The 19,774-nt window shown below is 37.6% G+C and overlaps 1 protein-coding gene across 1 annotated transcript; it reads left to right on the top strand.

The window, feature by feature from the left end:
* Positions 1-652: 652 nt before the first annotated feature.
* On the top strand, positions 653-19,255 carry xpo6 (exportin 6). Its single transcript, XM_083565782.1, has 25 exons — positions 653-1,161; positions 1,905-1,995; positions 3,194-3,306; positions 3,399-3,596; positions 5,806-5,965; positions 6,082-6,159; positions 6,363-6,819; positions 6,975-7,101; positions 7,190-7,299; positions 8,004-8,112; positions 8,264-8,356; positions 8,567-8,636; positions 12,130-12,289; positions 12,667-12,759; positions 12,898-13,045; positions 13,864-14,010; positions 14,167-14,338; positions 14,995-15,150; positions 16,181-16,295; positions 16,753-16,831; positions 16,974-17,066; positions 17,160-17,321; positions 18,028-18,126; positions 18,209-18,439; positions 18,539-19,255. Exons 1-25 carry the CDS (start codon positions 1,159-1,161, stop codon positions 18,638-18,640), a joined length of 3,366 nt encoding a protein of 1,121 aa, XP_083421908.1. The 5' UTR covers positions 653-1,158; the 3' UTR covers positions 18,641-19,255.
* Positions 19,256-19,774: the final 519 nt, after the last annotated feature.

Here is a 19,774-nt window from a genome sequence, read left to right as displayed (position 1 = left end):
GTCTAGTAATCATGTTCAAAATGATATGTGGATGTGATACACCGGTGTATTAATGTTTTACTTCAATGGCCAACTTAATGGCAAGAACTAGCTTGGTCTGACCGGCTTTCAAAACACATTCGTATATGGTCAAGCTTGTACACCTCTTCCAGATTGTTAGCATTAATAACTGAACAGCGAAAGCAGGTTTTAAAAAGAAAATGGCTTAGGTATTCGTTGAGTCAAATTTCCACAGTTATGTAGGTCCACTGTCAAACTATTCAACTTGTGTTATTCAAGTTATGTTTTGAAAAGTTGCTGAAAATTATTTATCTTATTCATTTAATGAGGAGAGCCAAATGATCTATTTAATATGGCCAACGCCATTTTGTTGTCATTGAAGAGTCTTATAGATAGTAAACGTGACATTTATATACTTTTGAAAAGTTACAGACCCATTGTCCACATTCTGTATATATATATATATATATATATATATATATATATATATATATATATATATATATATATATATATATATATATATATATTGTTCTCCATTCACTGTTTTTCTCTGTTTAAATTCCCAATAACAGACTGCCTGAGAGTTTTTGGTGTTCATATTGTGTACAGTTACAGGGCGCTTGATTTGCCACACGTCTTGATGCGGCCGGTTTCATCCGGCCCAAGATTAAGATTTCACTTCCGGTGGGGAGGGGCGCTAGTGCGCACAGAGGAAGCTACGAGGCCTGCACGAAAGAAAAAAAAAAGAGCTATTCTACAAACTACAGGAGTGGCCCTTTTACTCTGTATCGCCCTAACAAAAAAACGGAAGACCAGCACTATTTTAACGTTACAACAAATATTTGTTTTAATCTAGCAACACGGTAAAGGAAGTTCGGTGATTTCACACGCGTGCGTTCACCTGCATCCGGAAGGCGCGGTGGTTGTCACTCCTCAGAGCCCCCGTACTGCAGCAGCAGCAACAATAACAAGTGTCGCCTTTAGCGAGTGCACGGACTCCGTGGAGAAAACATCATGGCAATAGCTTGTCTCTGTGTTATGCGATGGTGAGAAATTTTGCCCGGTGAAACTCGGGCAGTATGAACCAACAGACACAAGCTCACCTCACACTTTAGCCTGAGAAACGCAGCAGCCGGAGTGAAACCGAGACCGGACATGGTGAGTCGACATTCTTTCACACGCAAACCTACATATTTTGCTCCTGTTCTTAACATTGTTTTTTTTGTTGTTTTTTGATTTTTAAACCTGAGATTAGACAGACAAACAAGACATATCGTTCACTTGTATCTGAGGCCTGAACTCCGTTTATTTACACCACACTTCCTGGATTTGTGCATTTATATAGCAATAATAAAGTCGTGATTTTATGCTGCTGTATAAAATGACAGTGTCTGACGGGAGATCAGTCTCCCGGACTATGGATATAGTTATGGATAGTTGTTTATAATTTTTTTTTTATGAAATATGGAAGCGTGTGTGCAAATGGTTAATGGGGTGAAAGGTACAATTCCAAGTCTGTGGTGGCTATAACTAAATAACGGTTTCTCGGGGTGACCGTTTGAAAAGCGGCTTTGACGTCCATTCGGGTCAGACGGGAGCGTCGCGAGCCTCCGCCTCGGTGTGTGCGGAATGAACGAGATGCAGCGCGCGACGTGTCGTGACTCATACAAAGAATTCAGCACGGCTCGGCGACCTCTTCCTCAAATTCTCTTCCTCCTTTCGACTTTTCACAAACAGGCCCAGGCAAATACCGTGTAAACCATAAATAAAATGGCGTATTACGAGGGAGAAAAAAAAATGTGAAGACCTAATGTATAGACTTTGGTTCGTCTGTTGTGTAGAAAGTCGTGTCAGTGTGCCTTGACCTCACCTATCTGTCTGTATCTGTCTTGTGCTTCCAGGCGTCAGAAGAGGCCTCGTTGCGAGCACTAGAAAGTCTTATGACTGAGTTTTTCCACAGCTGTACTACTAATGACCGCAAAAGAGAGATTGGTAAAGTATTTTCCACAAATCTTTCATTCACTACATCATTCTGGTCAATTATATGGTATCCTGGGGTGGAACACTCTTTTAGAAGTGGAAATACACCCTGGAGGTGATGCCAGTTTCTCAGACTTTGTTCCCTCATTCCTTTGGGTTGGAGGAAATCTGCAAACCTGAGGAAAACCCATGCACACGATAAAAATACGCAGCTTAAAATGTGTGCAGAACCTCCTCCACACAGACCGTAACCCAAGCTCAGGGGTTAAATCCTGGAGCTACGAGGCTGTCACCCCTTTATTTATCCGTTTATATTTATTACATCCTGATTAGTTTCAGTTTACTTGTTGCTAATTTGCACACTTTATCTTTAGCCATCCTCTTTGGCAGCTGCTTGTTCGACCTCATAGGGCAGCTGAAATTGCTGAAGAAGCACACTAACCACTTTCTACCATAAACAGGACCTGACCATTGATGACAGGGAAGAAAGGAATGCCACCCTCATATGTAATGAATTGGGACATAACCAGCTTCTTGGAAATCTTTATATCTATGTAGCTATCTTTAGTAGTAGTATTTTATTGTGTGTGGTGGACAAGATAAATGTGTACCAGGAATTGTCAAAGAGATTATCATGACCTGCTTCTTTTACTGATCTGCATTGTATGTTAAATGAGAGATGTTTCCAATATGGAATGCAGATGATGCAGAATCTGAGTGTCTCGCTTTGTAGCTGACCATGATGTGTGCGCCATGAGACAGTTGTAAGAAGGCAAGAGTCATCTAAAACACCATTTACACTTATAGAGATGTACACTTGATATATTGGATTTTAGCTTTTGCGGTTGGCGTTTAAGTGTAGTGCATTTGACAAAACCACATGCAGCTGTTAAGAGCGCATCGTGCAAAAATGACTGACCAAGAAGTCACAAACCGCCTTAGTGTCAGAACATTGATCTGTATTTTTTGCAGACTGAAAAGTAATCGGCTGCATTTCTAACAAATTAGCAAATTGTCCCATACTTTGAAAAAATATAACGAATTGCCGGTAGCTAGCCTCTCAGCACATGAAACTCTACATGAAACACCTGAGCTTGCTTTAGACCATGTCTGTGTGCTTACATATGTGATTATTTTACATTATATAGTTAAAGTATTTTTTTCCAATTTAATATTTTAATGATGTCTGTGTTTGTGCTGTACCTTGTAGAGGAACTTCTGAATAGTTTTGCTGGCCAGCAGGACTCTTGGAGACACTGCCTCTACTTCCTCTCCAATAGCAGAAATGAATATGTCATGATGTATAGTCTTACAGTATTTGAGGTGACTTTTTTGCAAAACATATCATATTGCTACCCTATAGATAAATGCACTTAGTATCCATGCTTTAAACTAACCCTGATATTCATTTTTAGAACCTGGTCAACAAAATGTGGGTCGGTGTCGCCAGTCAAGATAAAGCAGAGCTTCGTAGCTGTTTGCCAAAGTTGTTGCTGTCCCAGCATGCTCTGTTGCCCTTTTTCATCAGAAATAAGCTCTGCAAAGTCATCGTGGATATCGGACGCCAGGATTGGCCCATGTTCTACCATGACTTCTTTAGCAATACTTTACAGGTACCTGAAATATGCATGTTTTTTAAATTTTATTTTCAGTTGTAGTTTTAGGTGGCAATATCGCTTTCCTCTTTGCCTCTTTCCTCTTTACCAATTCAAAAGTGAACCGTCATTCTCTTTTGCTTCTTGAAAATATCTTCATGAACATTTAAGCAGTTCAAGTAAACGATGTACTGGTCCAGAATAAACAAGTACACTGCTTTGGCAAAAATGTGTGGATGCATGACAATTACACCTGTATGCTGGGAAATAACCTCCACTCTTTTAGGAAGGCTTACCGCAAGATTTTAGAACATGGTTGTGGGAATTTGTGTGTATTCAGCCACAAGAGCATTAGTGAGGTCTTTGTGGCAACAATTTTCAGCTTTTCATGAGAGTAAGAAATGGCACAGTTTGCATTTTGGAGCTGCTTGTCAGGTGAATTCTGATTTAGCTGTAATGTATGGTGTAAGAAATGTCTACTGTATGGTGCAGTATAAGCCTATTTAAATTAAGGTATTTACAGGTTTTCTCTTTTGCCTGTAAACCAAATTTGCCTTTCGTTTACTATGAGTTTTAGACAATTTTCTTGTGACCTATTTGTTATATACATAGTTAACTTGTTTGCTCTACACCTGTCTACTACTTTGTAGACCAGCTAGTTAGTATCAGAAAGGAAAAACATTCATTTATTTTTGAGTGAAAGCTTGTATTTGGATTTCATGATACAATAAGTGTTGGCAGGTCTGGTAATAAAATTAGGACTAACATAATTAAATGGCAGTGTAATATTAAAATGGTAGACTAGATTTTACTGGTTTGACTAATTAGTGTGACAGTCATTGACAAAATTGCATTTAATCTTCAGACTCAGGAATGTGGTGTATAATTTTCCACTCCTTGGGAATTTCTATGCACTTCCCTTCCGCTAGTCTGTTGGAAAACACTAGCTGACCATATGTTATATTGCTTACCTTATTGGTTTTGAATAACCACTCTTTGAGACACCAATGGAGCGTCTGGTCTAGCTAATGAATAATGATAATCAATCCCACATATATACACCCAAGGCTCATTGAGTGTCAGGAGTGAAGGCTAAATGATCTGGTCTGTGTTGATATTGTGTTCCCATTGCTATTATAGAATTATATTGTAAATTATATTGCAAATTATTATTGTATGTGCGGATAGCACACAGTGCTATCGGCACATACCTCGTACATACCACATACACATACATACAGCACATACCTCGCAGGCTGTGGTGCACAACTTATTTAACAGGATTTTACTTTGGCCTGTGCTGCCTAACTAAACATTGTTGCAGAACAAATGCCCCTCTGCAAGGCTGTCGTATTTCCTAGTGCAGCAAATGATTGCATGATGTTACTGATATAAATCACTCGATCTGGTGTCAAAAGAGAATAAGTTCCTTTTCATACTGTTTCCTCTGTTTCTTTCTTCCTCATGCCTTCTCTCTTTTGTTGTCACTGTGCCTCTCTTTTGCTAATTAGGGATCTAGGACATAGTTTTATGTAAAGTTGTGTAACAATGACAAGTATTATACCAATACAATTTCCCTGAATATTGTATATTTAGGATATGATGTAGTTAAAGGATGGTGAAGTAACTTAATGTTGTGTCTTTTCCTCTTCTGTGCAGGGTGTCGAATATCACATCGAATATCTTCTGTTAACACACCTTCAATTTCCCCCTGTTGTGTCCAATTCTAAAGTATTTATTCACAAAGCGGAAACGAACAAAGTAGTGCTGTTAGTTAAACAAAATTAAAGTACATTTGTGTCACTTATCATAAGGTATAAGAGCAGGGTAGTGCATTCTCGCAAGCAACAACAGTAAAAGTCTGTTGACTGTCACATGACACGTTACGTTTACAGGAAGTAGATTTTAGCTGGTAAATACATTTTCACAATGTTGAGGTTTAAAACAGGCTTTAATACTAAAGGTAGATAACTTGCTGTGATTTTGCTGTTTTTGTGGGTGCTCTTTGTGTAGCCTAAACTGTTTACAGGAAACACATGCAGAAAAGATGCCACTTTGCAGTAGTGTTCTGTTGGATTTTAATACTACATATGGAAGAATAAATGTTTAGCTGATATTGTCCTAGTACTCTGGATGGGATTGGATTTATTGATTTATTGCGAGGCTGATATGATTTTTTGTAATTGCTTAAATGAACTTTAGCCGCTTATGTACATTTATGTTCTAGTTGGTACAGTCCCCAACGCTGGCACCCCTGGGTTTGGTTTTATTGAAGATGACCTCAGAAGAGCTGGTGTGTCCAAGGGAAGATTTGAGTGTTGCCAGGAAAGAGGAGCTGAAAAAACTTTTACTGGATCAGATACCCACTGTATTAAACCTACTGACTGGTGAGATTCACACTTCTATATTTAATATAAATATTTTACACATGGCTCAGAATTTTTTTTGAGTGTATTTATGGAAAATTGTGGATCTAGATTTTTTTTTATTTGATTTTTTTCAGGTATTTTAGAAACAGTTTGGGATAAGCACAGTGTGTCAGTAACGACACCTCCTCCATCACCTACATCACGACAGACAGGTGAGTCATAACCTCACTTTGGGGTTTTATTTTTGAGTCCCTGGATCTTTACAAAGAATTCGACACTATGTATTTCCTGGAAAGTATTTAATCTTGAATGGAAATTATATGAAAATCCCCATACCCAGCACACATGTTCCAATGAAATGTAAAATTTATTTTGTTTGTCATTTATGAAGTCTTTTCATTGGGCGTATTGACAGGTGATTCCACGCCACACGGGCTGGAATCAGAAAGTAGCACGTTGTGTCTACTGGCTCTGGAGTGCTTGGCTCATCTTTTCAGTTGGATCCCTCTGTCCTCCTCAATCACACCGGCCCTCCTGGCCTCCATCTTCCACTTTGCTCGCTTCGGCTGCCAGCTGCCAATCAAAACCAAGCCTCCACCCACTTCCAACGGAGACTCTTTGCCTGGCAGTCTCTTAGCCAATGGGAGCCAGGGAAGGACAGGACACATGGTGGACCATGCCAAGCGAGCCCAGTTAGGCATAATGGCTATGAACTGCATTAACGAGCTGATGTGTAAAAACTGTGTGCCACTGGACTTTGAGGAGTTTCTGCTCCGCATGTTTCAGCAGACTTTTTATCTCCTACAGAGACTCACAAACTCACACACCAACATACACACAGTCAAAAACAGACTTCAGGAGTTGGATGAAAGGTAAGGGCACAGGCAAAAAAAAATGAAAATACACACTTGCATATACAAACTAATAAGCTGCAGAGCCGAGAACTGACGAAACGCAGTCCGGTGATGACTTCCTGCAATTTCTTACTTTTTCTTTCTCTTCCACTTTAACTACTGCACTGGTTCAGTTATTTGGAGAAGTTCACAGATTTTCTCCGACTCTTTGTAAGTGTTCACCTAAGGAGGATTGAGTCGAACGCACAGTTTCCTCTAGTGGAGTTTCTGGCATTGCTCTTTAAGTATACCTTCAACCAGGTAAACACATTCAAACCATTTCTCTTCCCTAAACACTTCCTTAATTTCCGAAACCACTGTCTAACTATTTTGCTTTCAATATCAATAGCCAACACACGAGGGCTACATGGCTTGCTTGGATATATGGAGTATATTTCTGGACTACCTAACCACCAAAATCAGGAGCCGAATGGCAGACAGGGATAGTGTCTTAAACAGGTGTGTGTTTATATAAACCTTGATTAGTTTTATACTCAAACAAAGCTTTGCACACAAATTCAACGCCAGAAAATTAAGTCATGTAATACACAGCTTGCCACAGAATTCACCCAACTAAGCACATATTTCCAATTTCTACAACTATAATAAATATGTAGTCATAGCCTTGGATCCATAGCCCAACATTTATCTGATGGCTTTGTACGCAAGTTTCAGGACCTTGATATTTGCAATATAATTATTTCTCTACCTTTTTATGTTTACACATTTACATTCATTATTATTATTTTTTAATGTAATTTGCAATATCTTCAAAAGCAACTCTTATGAATGCAGACAGCACTTAGCTACATTTAGAAATAAAATAAATGCTGAATAGCTAACTTTAATTCAATTCAAGCCCCAGCACTGCCAAGCTGCCACTGTTGAGCCCTTGAGCAAGGCACTTAGCCCTATCTGCTCCAGGGGCACTGTACCATGGCTGACCCTGCGCTCTGACCCCAGCTTCTGGACAAGCTGGGATATGCAAAGAATGAATTTCACAGTGCTGTAATGTATATGTGACAAATAAAGGCTATTCTATAATTACTCTGGTTATCTTTATTAAATAAGTACCTGTTTTTGATTATGCAATTGTTTGTTGTTGTTGTTGTTTTTTTGTGTTGAGTAGCATGTATGTTGATTCTATCGCTTGTTGTTTGCAGGTATAAGGATGCCTTAGTGCTGCTGCTCCGAGAGGTCCTAAACCGCATTCAGTTTAGGTTGAATCAGAGTCAGCTGGAGGAGCTGGATGATGAGACCCTTGATGATGATGTAAGACACATACATAAATACGCCATCATCTGTTTTGTAGTGTGTATCTTGCCTTGTCTCTACAGCGATTTTATAGATTTTTATCTGTATTTGAGGTGTAAAATTGGTGGCTTGCATTTTTGTACTGAACATTCTCTTTTTGTTGTTATAGCAACAAACTGAGTGGCAGCGATATTTGCGTCAGAGTTTGGAGGTGGTTTCTAAGGTGATGGAGCTGCTTCCATCTCAGACCTTCTCCATTCTGGTAAGTGTGTGTAGCTACATGCTATATTCATGTTTTCCTTTTCACAAAGTAATTTAGCAATTCTAATTTGGTAATGATATTTATAATTAAGTGTTTATTGTTACCCGAGTCATCTCACGAACACATGAACATAGTGTCCTGATGCGCACCGACACTGCTGTCAATATATTTACCATGATCATCCTGAGAAAGAATATCTGTGTGTTTTAGTTCCCGGTGCTTCAGGAGGACTTGGACGTTTACCTCGGGCTGCAGCAATTCATCGTTACCACAAGAACAAGTAAACCTTCACCAAATGTTTCATGCTTACTCGCCTTGAATGTCAAATACAAACATGCAAAGTCAAGTGTGTGTTTTACATCACTAACTAACATCACTATGTGCAGTCACGACCATCTTAAAAAATAATGATCCTTTTTCATTTCAGTTACAAGGTATGTGCAAATGAATCAAGAACAGTATTGAACATGGCTATTGATCAATAACGAATCAATTTTTTTTTCAAGTAAGGATTTTCATAGCCTACATTTGAGATGTAGTAGGATTCTTGCTGTTCTGACAACTTTAACATCCCACTAAGCACTGTTTTCAATTGCTATCTTCAGTAATGATTTTGCTCCGCTGATTTTAATACATTTGCACATTCAATATGCTGCCACCTAGTGTTATCACTTTGAAATACGGTTGGATGAAATGAATTTTTTTGTTTTCAGAAAAAAAACAAAAAATTTAGTTATCTTTAGTTATCTTTAGTAATGACTGCATATATATTAGACAAAAAGCCTATTGCTTTGCAAGGTGAAGCAGCTTCCTTTACTGCTATTTATGTGTTTATCTTTTATTGATGCATCATTCAGAGGTTCTGGATAGCCAGTGTTATAAATATTAACAACTCGATTAACAACTAAAATAATATATGAAAATGAAATGCACATCCACAGCAAAATTAAATAACGTAACTCCACTCCACAAACTGATTAAAAATAAATAAAAATGCAACATTTATGCACTAAGTAAAACTGTGTTGGGCTAAAAAAAAATACAGTAAAATTCTACATGGAATGGCTTGGACAGTTATTAGTAACAAGGCTTGGTGTTTTTATAGTAATTATAAAACTATGCATAGAAGGTAATTTGTCATACAAGCGAGCTTGAAATCTTAAATCAGCTGAGGTATATGTTTATTGCTTATGGTTATATGCAGATGGAGCAGTGCATTGATTGCTTTCTATTTTTAATTAACACTGATAATATATAGCAACTGGTTTTTGATATTCTGGAAATATTCTTAGACTCTAAAGTGCTTTTTCAAGTCTTTAAATAATCTGATAAATTGTTTAACATAATAAAATAACATAAGTACCGTATTTTTCGGACTATAAGCCGCTACTTTTTTCCCACGTTTTGAACCCCGCGGCTTAAACAAGGAAGCGGCTAATTTATGGATATTTCCTGGGTTTTTCCTGGTTTCACAAACTTCAAGCCATAAAACTGAACCCCATAACATTAGACCAATGAAATTTCTGAACGGAAACGAAAAAACGCACCTCACCTGTGTTCTGAGCTGCACGGCATCAGGAGAAAAAAACGGCTTATAGACAGTTGCGGCTTATTTATGTTAAAAATTAAAATATTTGTAAAATTCAGTGCTTATATATTGGTGCGCTTTATAGTCCGGAAATTAGTAATGCATGCAAATGATTTGGTTTGAAGACAGTTATTATGACAAGGTTTACATCAGTTAATTTTATTATGCCTAAAATTAGACACATTTTGGAACAGGAGGATAAAAGCATTTTTCAAAGGATTTTTGTGAATTTCTTGTATGAGCTGTTTACACATTCATCTGTAATAAACAAGGCTTGTTGTGTAAGACATTAAGTTCTTTAACTTAGACAGTGAGTCATCGATTGTTGTGGCTGACAGGTGATTTTTGTGACTTTGTCATTGCTGTTGACTTGTGAGGTGCTTTTGTACGTGTCCATTGAAATGCATAAGATGATTTGAAAGTTGGTTTAATGTAACAGGCAGTTCAGCTTCTGACTCAAAGTTGAAAAACAGTGTGCTAGAAATTAGTTCATTTCAGTAATACAATTGTATTCAAGATCAGTGCTGGTTTTGTAACATTTGGACTCTGTGGACCACAACACAAAAATCACTGTCCTACAATTTCAACCTTTGTGCATAGGAATTGTTCTGCATGGCCTCATACACAAAACTGGAGCATGGCCAGTCAAAAAATGTAAAGAAACAACATGGGGAAACTGAGTGAATTTTAAAACGACTTGTGCGTTCATTTGTAATGAAAATGAACACACTAGTCCCAAACAAATAGATAAGATTTTGAACTAAATATTTCTTTAAAAACATAAGCAGACTATGACTAATGGTATTTAATGAATAAATGGGGAGAATGAGTCATGGCTGCATATGCTGTTACTCTCCAAAGTAGTGACGTAACATGCAAAAAACACTTTTGTCTTGCGCAAGTGACGTGTGAGCTGCTCTCAGAGGAAAGAAAAGAAAAACACTGCCATGCCAAATTATTTCATCTCCCCTTCTTTTCAAAACAGTTTGAAGACGTCTGGGCATTGAGAGTTATGATTTTCTGGAGTTTTGCTGTTGGAATTTGGTCATATTCTTGCCTGATATAGGTTTGCAGCTGCTGAAGAGTTTGTAGTCGTCTTTTTCAGACTCTTCTACTACGATGCCATGCTGTTGTAATAGCTGCAGTATGTGGTTTTGCATCGTCCTGCTGAAATGCACAAGGCTATCCCTTAAATAGATGTAGTCTGGAGGGGAGCATATGTTGCTCTACATCCTTTTCTATACCTTTCAGTATTCATAGTGCCTTGTAAAAACAAGCTGCCCATACTGTATGCCCTTATGTACCCCCATATCATCAGAGATGCTGGCTTTTGAACTAAACGCGGATAACACACTGAAAGGTCTCCCTCCTCTTTAGCCCGGAGGACATGGTGTCCGTGATTTCCAACAAGAATGTCCAATTTGGACTCGTTTGACTATAGAACACTTTTCCACTTTGAAACAGTCCATTTTAAATGAACTGTGACCTAATCTCTAAACCAAGAATTTCTCAGCTCTTTTGATGAATATTAAAAACATAAATATATTGAGTAATGTTACAAATAAAATAAATCTAGGTCAAATATCTTTAGATGTCTTTGATTTAATTCTGTCCCAATATGTATACCGACTGGACAGAATTTGTAGATAAGACATGTCTTTCACCAGGATATGGCCAAGTAGCTTGACAATCCTGAACAGAAATTTTAAGCTTCGCTTCTTTTAGGGAAACCTTGTTTTTTAGGGATTAGATTTATACCCCACAGTAGTTACTCAGATGACTAAGCAGAAGAAAACTAGTTTAGATTACCAGAACTTGGCAGTGTGGTTGGCCTACCTGTCAACATTCTGTTGAGCTTCCTGTGCTGCTGATGTCTAAGTCTGTTAACAGTTCTTCATGACTAATTAGTTTCTACATTCTGTGGTAGGCTGTTTTTTGTGGTTTGTAGTCAGATTTTAGTCAAAGAGCCGTTTCTTCATGTCCTGGTTTAAGTTCACTGACAGGACTTACAAGATCACATTTCGTTTATGAGAAACACTTCTCTCTCTCGCGCTCTGTGTGTGTGTGGGGGAGGGAATCTTCTGTATGTGCAAGTACATTGGGGTCAATTTGCTTAGATTTGTTCTCTTTTGTTTTATAAATGTGTGCTTTTCGTCACTGTTAACTTTACTGTGTTTGTGTATAGATCGCAGGTTGAACATCACGGCAGAGGCTGACTGCAGGAAGCTGCACTGTGCATTAAGAGATTTGAGTTCCCTGCTGCAGGCCATAGGGCGTTTGGCCGAGTTTTTCACCGGAGATGTCTTTACTGCTCGCTTCAACGATGCCCTGGCTATCGTTCAGAGGTCTGTCACCCTTTTGTAGAAGCTTCGGTTTCTCACCGTTTTTCAGTCCAAAATTTTCACTGACACCAGCAATGTCTCAGCTGTCTGGCTGGCTGTCCCTGAGTGCAACATGCTTTCATTGGTTTAATTAGTGTCCGTCCAGCATGAAGTAGCGACGTGAAGGTGACCAGTAGGTCACACAGCTTGAATTGGGCACATGGTGAAACGTGGCTCATGGCTTTTGTGAAAATGTCAAGGATAAACACACACAATCAATTAAAACTAAAACACTTCAACTCTATGGCTTCATATACATTTAAAAGTTATGTTGGAAACTGTGGACTAAGTAGATATATTTGTCATTGGTTTCCTGTTTATCTTCTGTCTCTCCATGTCAGGCTTGTGGAGGTTACTTGTTATGGTTCTCAAATCAGCCTGTATGATGTGGAAATGGCTGTCCCTTCAGTTCTTAAACCTGACCTTATAGATGTGTAAGTGCACCCAAATAAATACCACAATATGTATAATATAATTAACCTGAAAAAAAGGTGTGTGTGTATAATATATTATATATATTTTGTACATTGTAAGACTTTGCACGGTTCACTCACACTGTGACCTTTTTGTAGCCATGCCCAGTCATTGGCTGCACTGCAGGCATATTCCCATTGGCTGGCTCAGTTTTGCAGTGAAGTACAGCGGCAGCAGGATCAAACACAATTCGTTGACCTCATCACATCATGCATGGCTGCCACTACACCCCTTATTAACGCCAAGGTAATATTTTTGCCAAAGAGTGTGAGCTTGAAGTAACTCTAGTACAGTCTGTAAATTAAGTCCTGAATGTCTGAACAACCAATCAGACCAAATAACTATGTATTTAGAAGCTGTCTTGTCATGGAATAACTTGTCAGTTAAGAAACTCCATCACTTGCATGAACTGGAATTAAACTGACAGTAATTTCCTGTTAAGCCATTTATCTGTTCATTTACACTAAACCTACTGCCTAGACACAAGGGTCTCAGAGTTACTGGATTAGCCAAACTTTTACAGTATTTGACTATTGAATTCAGAAATTAGCTTTTTCTTTTCTTTTTTTTTTTTCACTAAAGTGATGGTCAGGCTATATAGCTATATATAGTCTATTTTCTCAAAAATTATAACGACCCATTAACATCTGAAGTGTTTATGGGTCAGTGTACATGCTTTCAAAAAATATCTGATTGGGTCTAAGAGGGAGACAAAATTGTTATTATATATGAGCAATTAATATAGAATTCCAATTTTCTCTTGACCCACTCATTAAGTTCATGGCATGAGGTACGTGTTTTCATGTAATTTTTGCATTGCTCTTTGGACAGAAGCTTTTATTTTCTCTTGTCTGCTAAAAGTGTAAAATCTTTACAGCTTAATATTGTATGTAAATAAAATGGGTGTGAAGTGACTGAAAACCTGACATGCAATAACTTTACATTACTAACAGTGCTGTAAAGATTTATGTAATTAATTTTTTTCTCTTTCAATCTCTGCGTAGTAGAATTTATTTTTTGTAGATATTACACCTGTGTTGATGAACACCTTACTACTGTTGCAGGTTCCTGAGAAATTGCTGTTATCTGCTTGCCATCTGCTGGTATCTGTGGCTACAACGGTGAGACCTGTGTTCATGGTATCATTATCTGCAGTACAGAATGTCTTCAATCTCATCACAGAAAACCACAATCACAGGCTGCCTCAGGAGGTGTGTATTTTTATGGATTTTTTTTTCCCTAAACTACGTTTAAAAACAGCATAAACATAAGTTTTAGAATGTATATTTAAGTTTTGCTGTTTTATTATTTTTTCAGATACTGGTTTTGTCTAAGAGATGTTTATATTTTTTGAACATGTGTTCTAGGCTCATGTGCTGGTGTGCAGAGCTTTATCGAACATGCTTCTTTTGCCATGGCCAAGTCTCCCAGAGGCAGAACAGCAATGGCCAAGCCGATCAAACAGTCATGCACGTCTAATCAGCGCCATCACCCATCAGTACCGCCTGCTGCCCCGTCCACCAGACCACCATTCCAACAGTGAGTTCAATCACACTCGTCTTTCGAATAGATTGCAAAAGTTTTTTTCCCCCCACTGTACAAACAAATATAATCATTGGCACTTACCTCAGTATCTTTAGTTTTCAATCATGTTATATGCCAATTTAATGGGGATTTTAGAGCATGTATAATATCAGTGTATGTGATCTCTATCTTATGCTTTCAACAGTAAGGGTTGGTATTATTGAATGGATTTTTCATACCTTTTTAATGTTTTGTTGTAAACTCTTTGTTGCTTCTTTATTGTCCATTGCAAGGCAACTTTTACTTGACTGCTGTGTGCTCTTTTGAACACGATGCAGCTCATCATTGAAAAATAAACTAGATTGGAGAAAAAACTCAAATTAGGACCTGTTCTAAGGAAAAATTTTAAAATTTAATTTTTTTCTCATGAATAAAAGGAGGAAGAAATTCATAGTCATCTATAAACATAATAAAGAAGTGGTGAGTGCTTATGATGCATATATTTGGATATACAGCAACTCCATTTTCAGATTTTAGCTGTTGGTCTATTTTTTTTCTTTTCTTTTTTTACTTTTTTTGTAAACTTTTACTCTACTCTAAAGTAATGACAGAAGTTAAAAACATCTTAAGGGTAATTATAATTACCTTTTAACTTTATTTTATTTTTTAAGGTAAAGTGGTGCTGCAGCAGACTCTGTGTGTACTAAGGGATCTAGTGAGCAGCATATCAGGAGAAGCCACAAAATCTCGTCAGATATGTTACCAGAGCCTGCAGGAGTCTGTCCAGGTCACCCTGGCTTTGTTCCCACTGTACATTCAGCAGCCTGGTAAGTGCCATTGTCTTCTACTGCACTCCTTACAGAACAATGTCTGTGCTCATGTGTATATTGCAAAGCCTGGAAGATTGAAAAAATTTTTTTTTTCAGAATTGCCAGTGATTGATTCATGAAAATCATCAGCTAGTTCTGCTGCTAAAAAAAACAACTCCTAATAAAGTATTTTATAATAAATTTTTATTCATCATTTAAAAAACACAATAAAACAGTATAAATGGCATGCATTTGCAGTCTCATGTACACATCATGACTAGAAAGTGTTGCATTAGATGTTGATCTTTTAGCATTCAAATGTGGATTTGTTTTGCCTTTGAATATGGAAATATGTTGTTCTGACGACATGTAATGGCACCATATGGAAATTACAATATAGTAAGTGTACATTAAATGTAAACATTTATTATAAATGTGAGAAAATAGTATACTCTGACATTATGCTATTGTCCACAGAGAAACATGTAAAATGTCAGGGTTTTTTAACTATTAGACCGTTATTTACCAATAATTTAAAACAGGCTAGTAATCCTTTAAGGACCACAAAAGCATGTATGTTCTTAAAAACACATTTCTCAGAAAAATGCAGGGTGTGCACATTTTTTTTACTGTGAATAATGGATACACAATCAATCTTATGTTTGCTTAAGAACTAACCAGCTGAATGAAGAGAGATTATTTAAAAACGCAGAGCTGTATTGCTAAGATTCAAAGCTAATGTGTGCTGGTTTTAGTCATTCATTTTATTCTGGTTGCATTAGATAATAAAACATCCTGTAACATTGTGCGATGTGAAAAACATTGTGATATATTTTGGTCATATTGCCAAACTCAGGTTTATTATTAATTTGCAATGGAAAATATATAGAGATATAAAGAATTTAGAATATATATAGCGAGATCCCCCTTTCATAAACTACAAACAGTATTGTTATATCCTGGTAAGAAAAATTGTGGTAACTAAATGTATGTCTCTTATGGGGTTTTTTTTGTTTGTTTGTTTGTTTGTTTGTTTGTTTTCTCTCAGATGTAACAGATGAGATGCTGAGTTTCTTCCTCACCTTGTTCCAGGCACTTCGGGTGCAGATGGGGGTCACATTTACTGAACAAATCATTCAGACCTTTCTTGGCATGTTCACTAGGTAACCAACATGACTCCATTAGAAAAGCCCTAAAAAGACAAATAAATGTTTTTGTCTATATTCAGAGTTTTTCTGGCCTTGCACTTAATAATCCAGCTGAGGAGGCAAATATTTTAATGATCTTACAAGAAATAAATATTGTTCATCCAGTCAAGATTCCAGTCGTTCAGATTGTGCTGGCTCATTTTCTAATTGTAAAAGCAGAAGATCTGATTTGGCTTCAGATAAATGTGCTCATTGCTAGATTGTACTTTTGAACGTTACATTGAGAGGCATATGTGCCTAAAGATCGACTTGAATGTTTTTTATAACTAATAACCGAAATTTATTTATTTATTTTTTTTTTTAATGGGTTAACTTTTATATTTTAGCAAATGTTATTGAAGATCTGATCACTTGCATGAATCATTATGTCTATGTGCAGCTGTTCAGCTTTGTTTGATGTTCTATGTTTTAGGGAGCAGCTGGCAGTCAGCATCCTCCAAGAGGGCAGTGCTGGGTCAAATGTTGTCGAAAAATTCCTCAAGATTCTACAGGTATAAAAATGTAACAGTCTACTGGGTTTTTAATTCAGAAATGTAGTATATGGTTTTTAATTATCCACTATATGTTTAGATTTGATTCTACCAGATAAGTATATATTATTCTAACTGATCTACTGTGTGTGTATTTGTGTAGGTTGTGGTCCAAGAGCCTGGTCAGACCTTTAAACCTATGTTACCCAGTATCCTCAGTCTTTGTATGGAGCAGGTGTACCCTATTGTAGCAGAGGTAAGCCACCATAATAGCTTTTATGATGCATAATTTTACACTGACTAGTTCATTCTTTAAGCTTGATGTGTGCGTTACTTTGTGTGTTTGCAGCGCTCTTGTCCAGACGTAAAAGCTGAAATGTTTGAGCTGCTCTTCCAAATCCTCCATCAGAACTGGAGGTTTTTCTTTAAGACTTCAGTCCTAAACAGTGTTCAGAGAGCTGGAACGGAAGAACACATGGAGAACCAGGCCCAGTTCATTGCTGCTATGCAGGTACACAGAACACAAACTTGGAATATACAGCAAAGATCAGTCCTCAAGCCAAAAATCTCCAACCAAACAGAGAACAATTGATTTAAATTCTGCAAGGTCAAGAATCTGTAATCTCTATTTAATTACCTACCCTTCTGTTAAACAATAACAGTAAATACACCATGTTTAAAAATTCCAACTACTAAAGCACCATACTACCATGTCACTGCAATGTAGGTTTCACTGCTGCCCTGGGAAAACATTACAGTCTAAAGAGCTGCTTCAGTTATGGTATCAATGATAGTGGGGCTAAAAGGCTGCAAATTACGAGCCTGTGACACACGGACAGCGGTCTGTTTTTGTTATTTGAATTGGTTTAGTCCAAAACTCTTGTTTAAGCAGTTCAGTTTAACTTTTGTTGTGTGAAGATTTTTGTATTTATTTTATTTTAGTTTGTTATACAGTTCCTGGTTTCCTGGCAAAAAAAGAACCTCTTATCTACACCGTACAGAATTAATTACTACTGAGAAAAAATTTTAAATCTACAATTTTGCTTCCCCCACACCATATTTATTCTTTTGGCATTTGCTAGAGCGGTGATGAGAAACATGATGAACGAAATGTTGGATACTGTGTAGTGTTCTGTTTTTGGCTGTAATCTAAAATGTCTTTTTTATTTTTTTCAATTTTTTTTTTTTTTTTTATTATTATTATTATTATTCAACAGGCATTTGGACAGTCCTTCCTTCAGCCAGATATCCATATCTTCAAACAGAACTTGAGTTATCTGGAGATTCTGAACACAAAACACAAACTATATCACAGGGTGAGATGCACAAATTTTCAGACTATTTTGTTCGTGTTTGTTTTATTTTTTCTTACCTAATGTGTGTGTTTGTGTGTTTTAGAAGCTGTTCAAGAACTCCATGCTCTTCCATTTCATTAATGTGCTGCTGCAAGTTCTCCTGCACAAGAGCCATGACCTTCTGCAGGATGATATCACTCTGGCGCTCTACAACATGGCTGCTGTAGATTTCCCAGCTTTTTATTCCTCTTTCCTGCCAGAGTTCCTCAACGGCTGCCAAGGCCTTGACCCTCACCAACGCACAACGCTCGCCCGCAACTTCACACCAGAGAGGGTGAGTTTATCACTTTATCTTGTCTGTTAACAGATGCATAGTGGGTAATTGTTGTGTCTTTGTCTTGTGTAATGTGAAATCCTCTCTTTTATTTCTTAGGACCTGCCGTCTTTTTCTCAGGGAGTGTATCGCTTGGTGAATGACCTGCGTTTTTACAGACTGTGCAATGGAAGCTTGCCTCCAGGAACGTTGAAATTATAGCGATGTTCCTTGCTAAGTGCAAAGCCAAACCATGTCTCGTCTTAACGAGGAAGCAGATCACTTCCACACAAGTGATCAAGCCACGTCCTCTGCCAGGACCCTGCCTATGATCTCTCAGTAGTGGCATGTTGTCAGAACCACTCCCATCGCAGGAGTTTGTTAGCTTTTTTTTAATCTTTATTTCAGCAAAAGTTCACATTGCCAATGATCATGAGGCCAAAGTGTTCGTTCCACTACTGCAATGGCGGCCAGAGCTGAAGAGCATAAGCCTGTTTTAGTTGTGTTCGTTTAAGCACTTTGTAGAAGGGGTTTGTAAGGCTTGGGGTTTGAATCCTTGTTCTCGTAAAAGGAAAGTGCCATTGAAAGCACTCCGCTGCAGTTGAGAAGCAGTTTTGATTTTAAAAGAATGAACACAGTTGGACATGGACACTTGATTGGCTCTTTGGTGACTAACAGCGTGAGTACGGTTTTAAAATGGACTGCAGTGATTCAGACCGCTCAAAATTGTTTTGTCTGATTTTAACGCCTTCATCGCAACGGAGACAGACTCACTCCTTTCATATCATTCCATCCTGATTCAGGAGATAGACCTTCAATAAAGTTTTATAAGGAAAATCTGTGTATTTGCTGCTCTTTAAATCGTCACTTTTCAAAATCTTGTGCATTTCATTCTTACAATAAAAAATAATAGATTATAATTGGTTCAAGTTCAGTGATATAATTGGAAATTATTTTGGAAGTGATTCTGTTTTACACAACACATTCATCTATAAAGTATTGGATGTGTGCATAATGTCTGTCAAGCGAGTGTCAGAAAAGTGTTTTTAATTCATTTTGTTTCAATTTAATGCAGTGTTATTGCCATCAGTCAGACATGGCTTCGCCTGAGCAAAAACCGAAAGTTCTGTACGGATTGCTTTGTGTCTTGAAAAATGTAGTTACTTTGCACTTAAAAGAAATAGATTGGGAGGAGCCCAGTAGAATGGAGAAAAGATCATTTAAGATGATTTGGTAAAAAAACGTGAGAGGTGAGTCACAAAGACGTTTCAGGGACTGTGGCAGATGGTGGTTTGACAACCACTGAAGCCGGTCTGGTTCTTAGGCTCTACCAGTAGGCCAGTACTGGTGGACCAG

The sequence above is a fragment of the Silurus aristotelis genome (genome assembly GCF_946808225.1).
Source record: "Silurus aristotelis genome assembly, chromosome: 17".
Lineage (NCBI taxonomy): Eukaryota > Metazoa > Chordata > Actinopteri > Siluriformes > Siluridae > Silurus > Silurus aristotelis.
The sequence above is the reverse complement of the archived record's forward strand: the minus strand, read 5'-3'. Positions and strand labels throughout refer to the sequence as shown.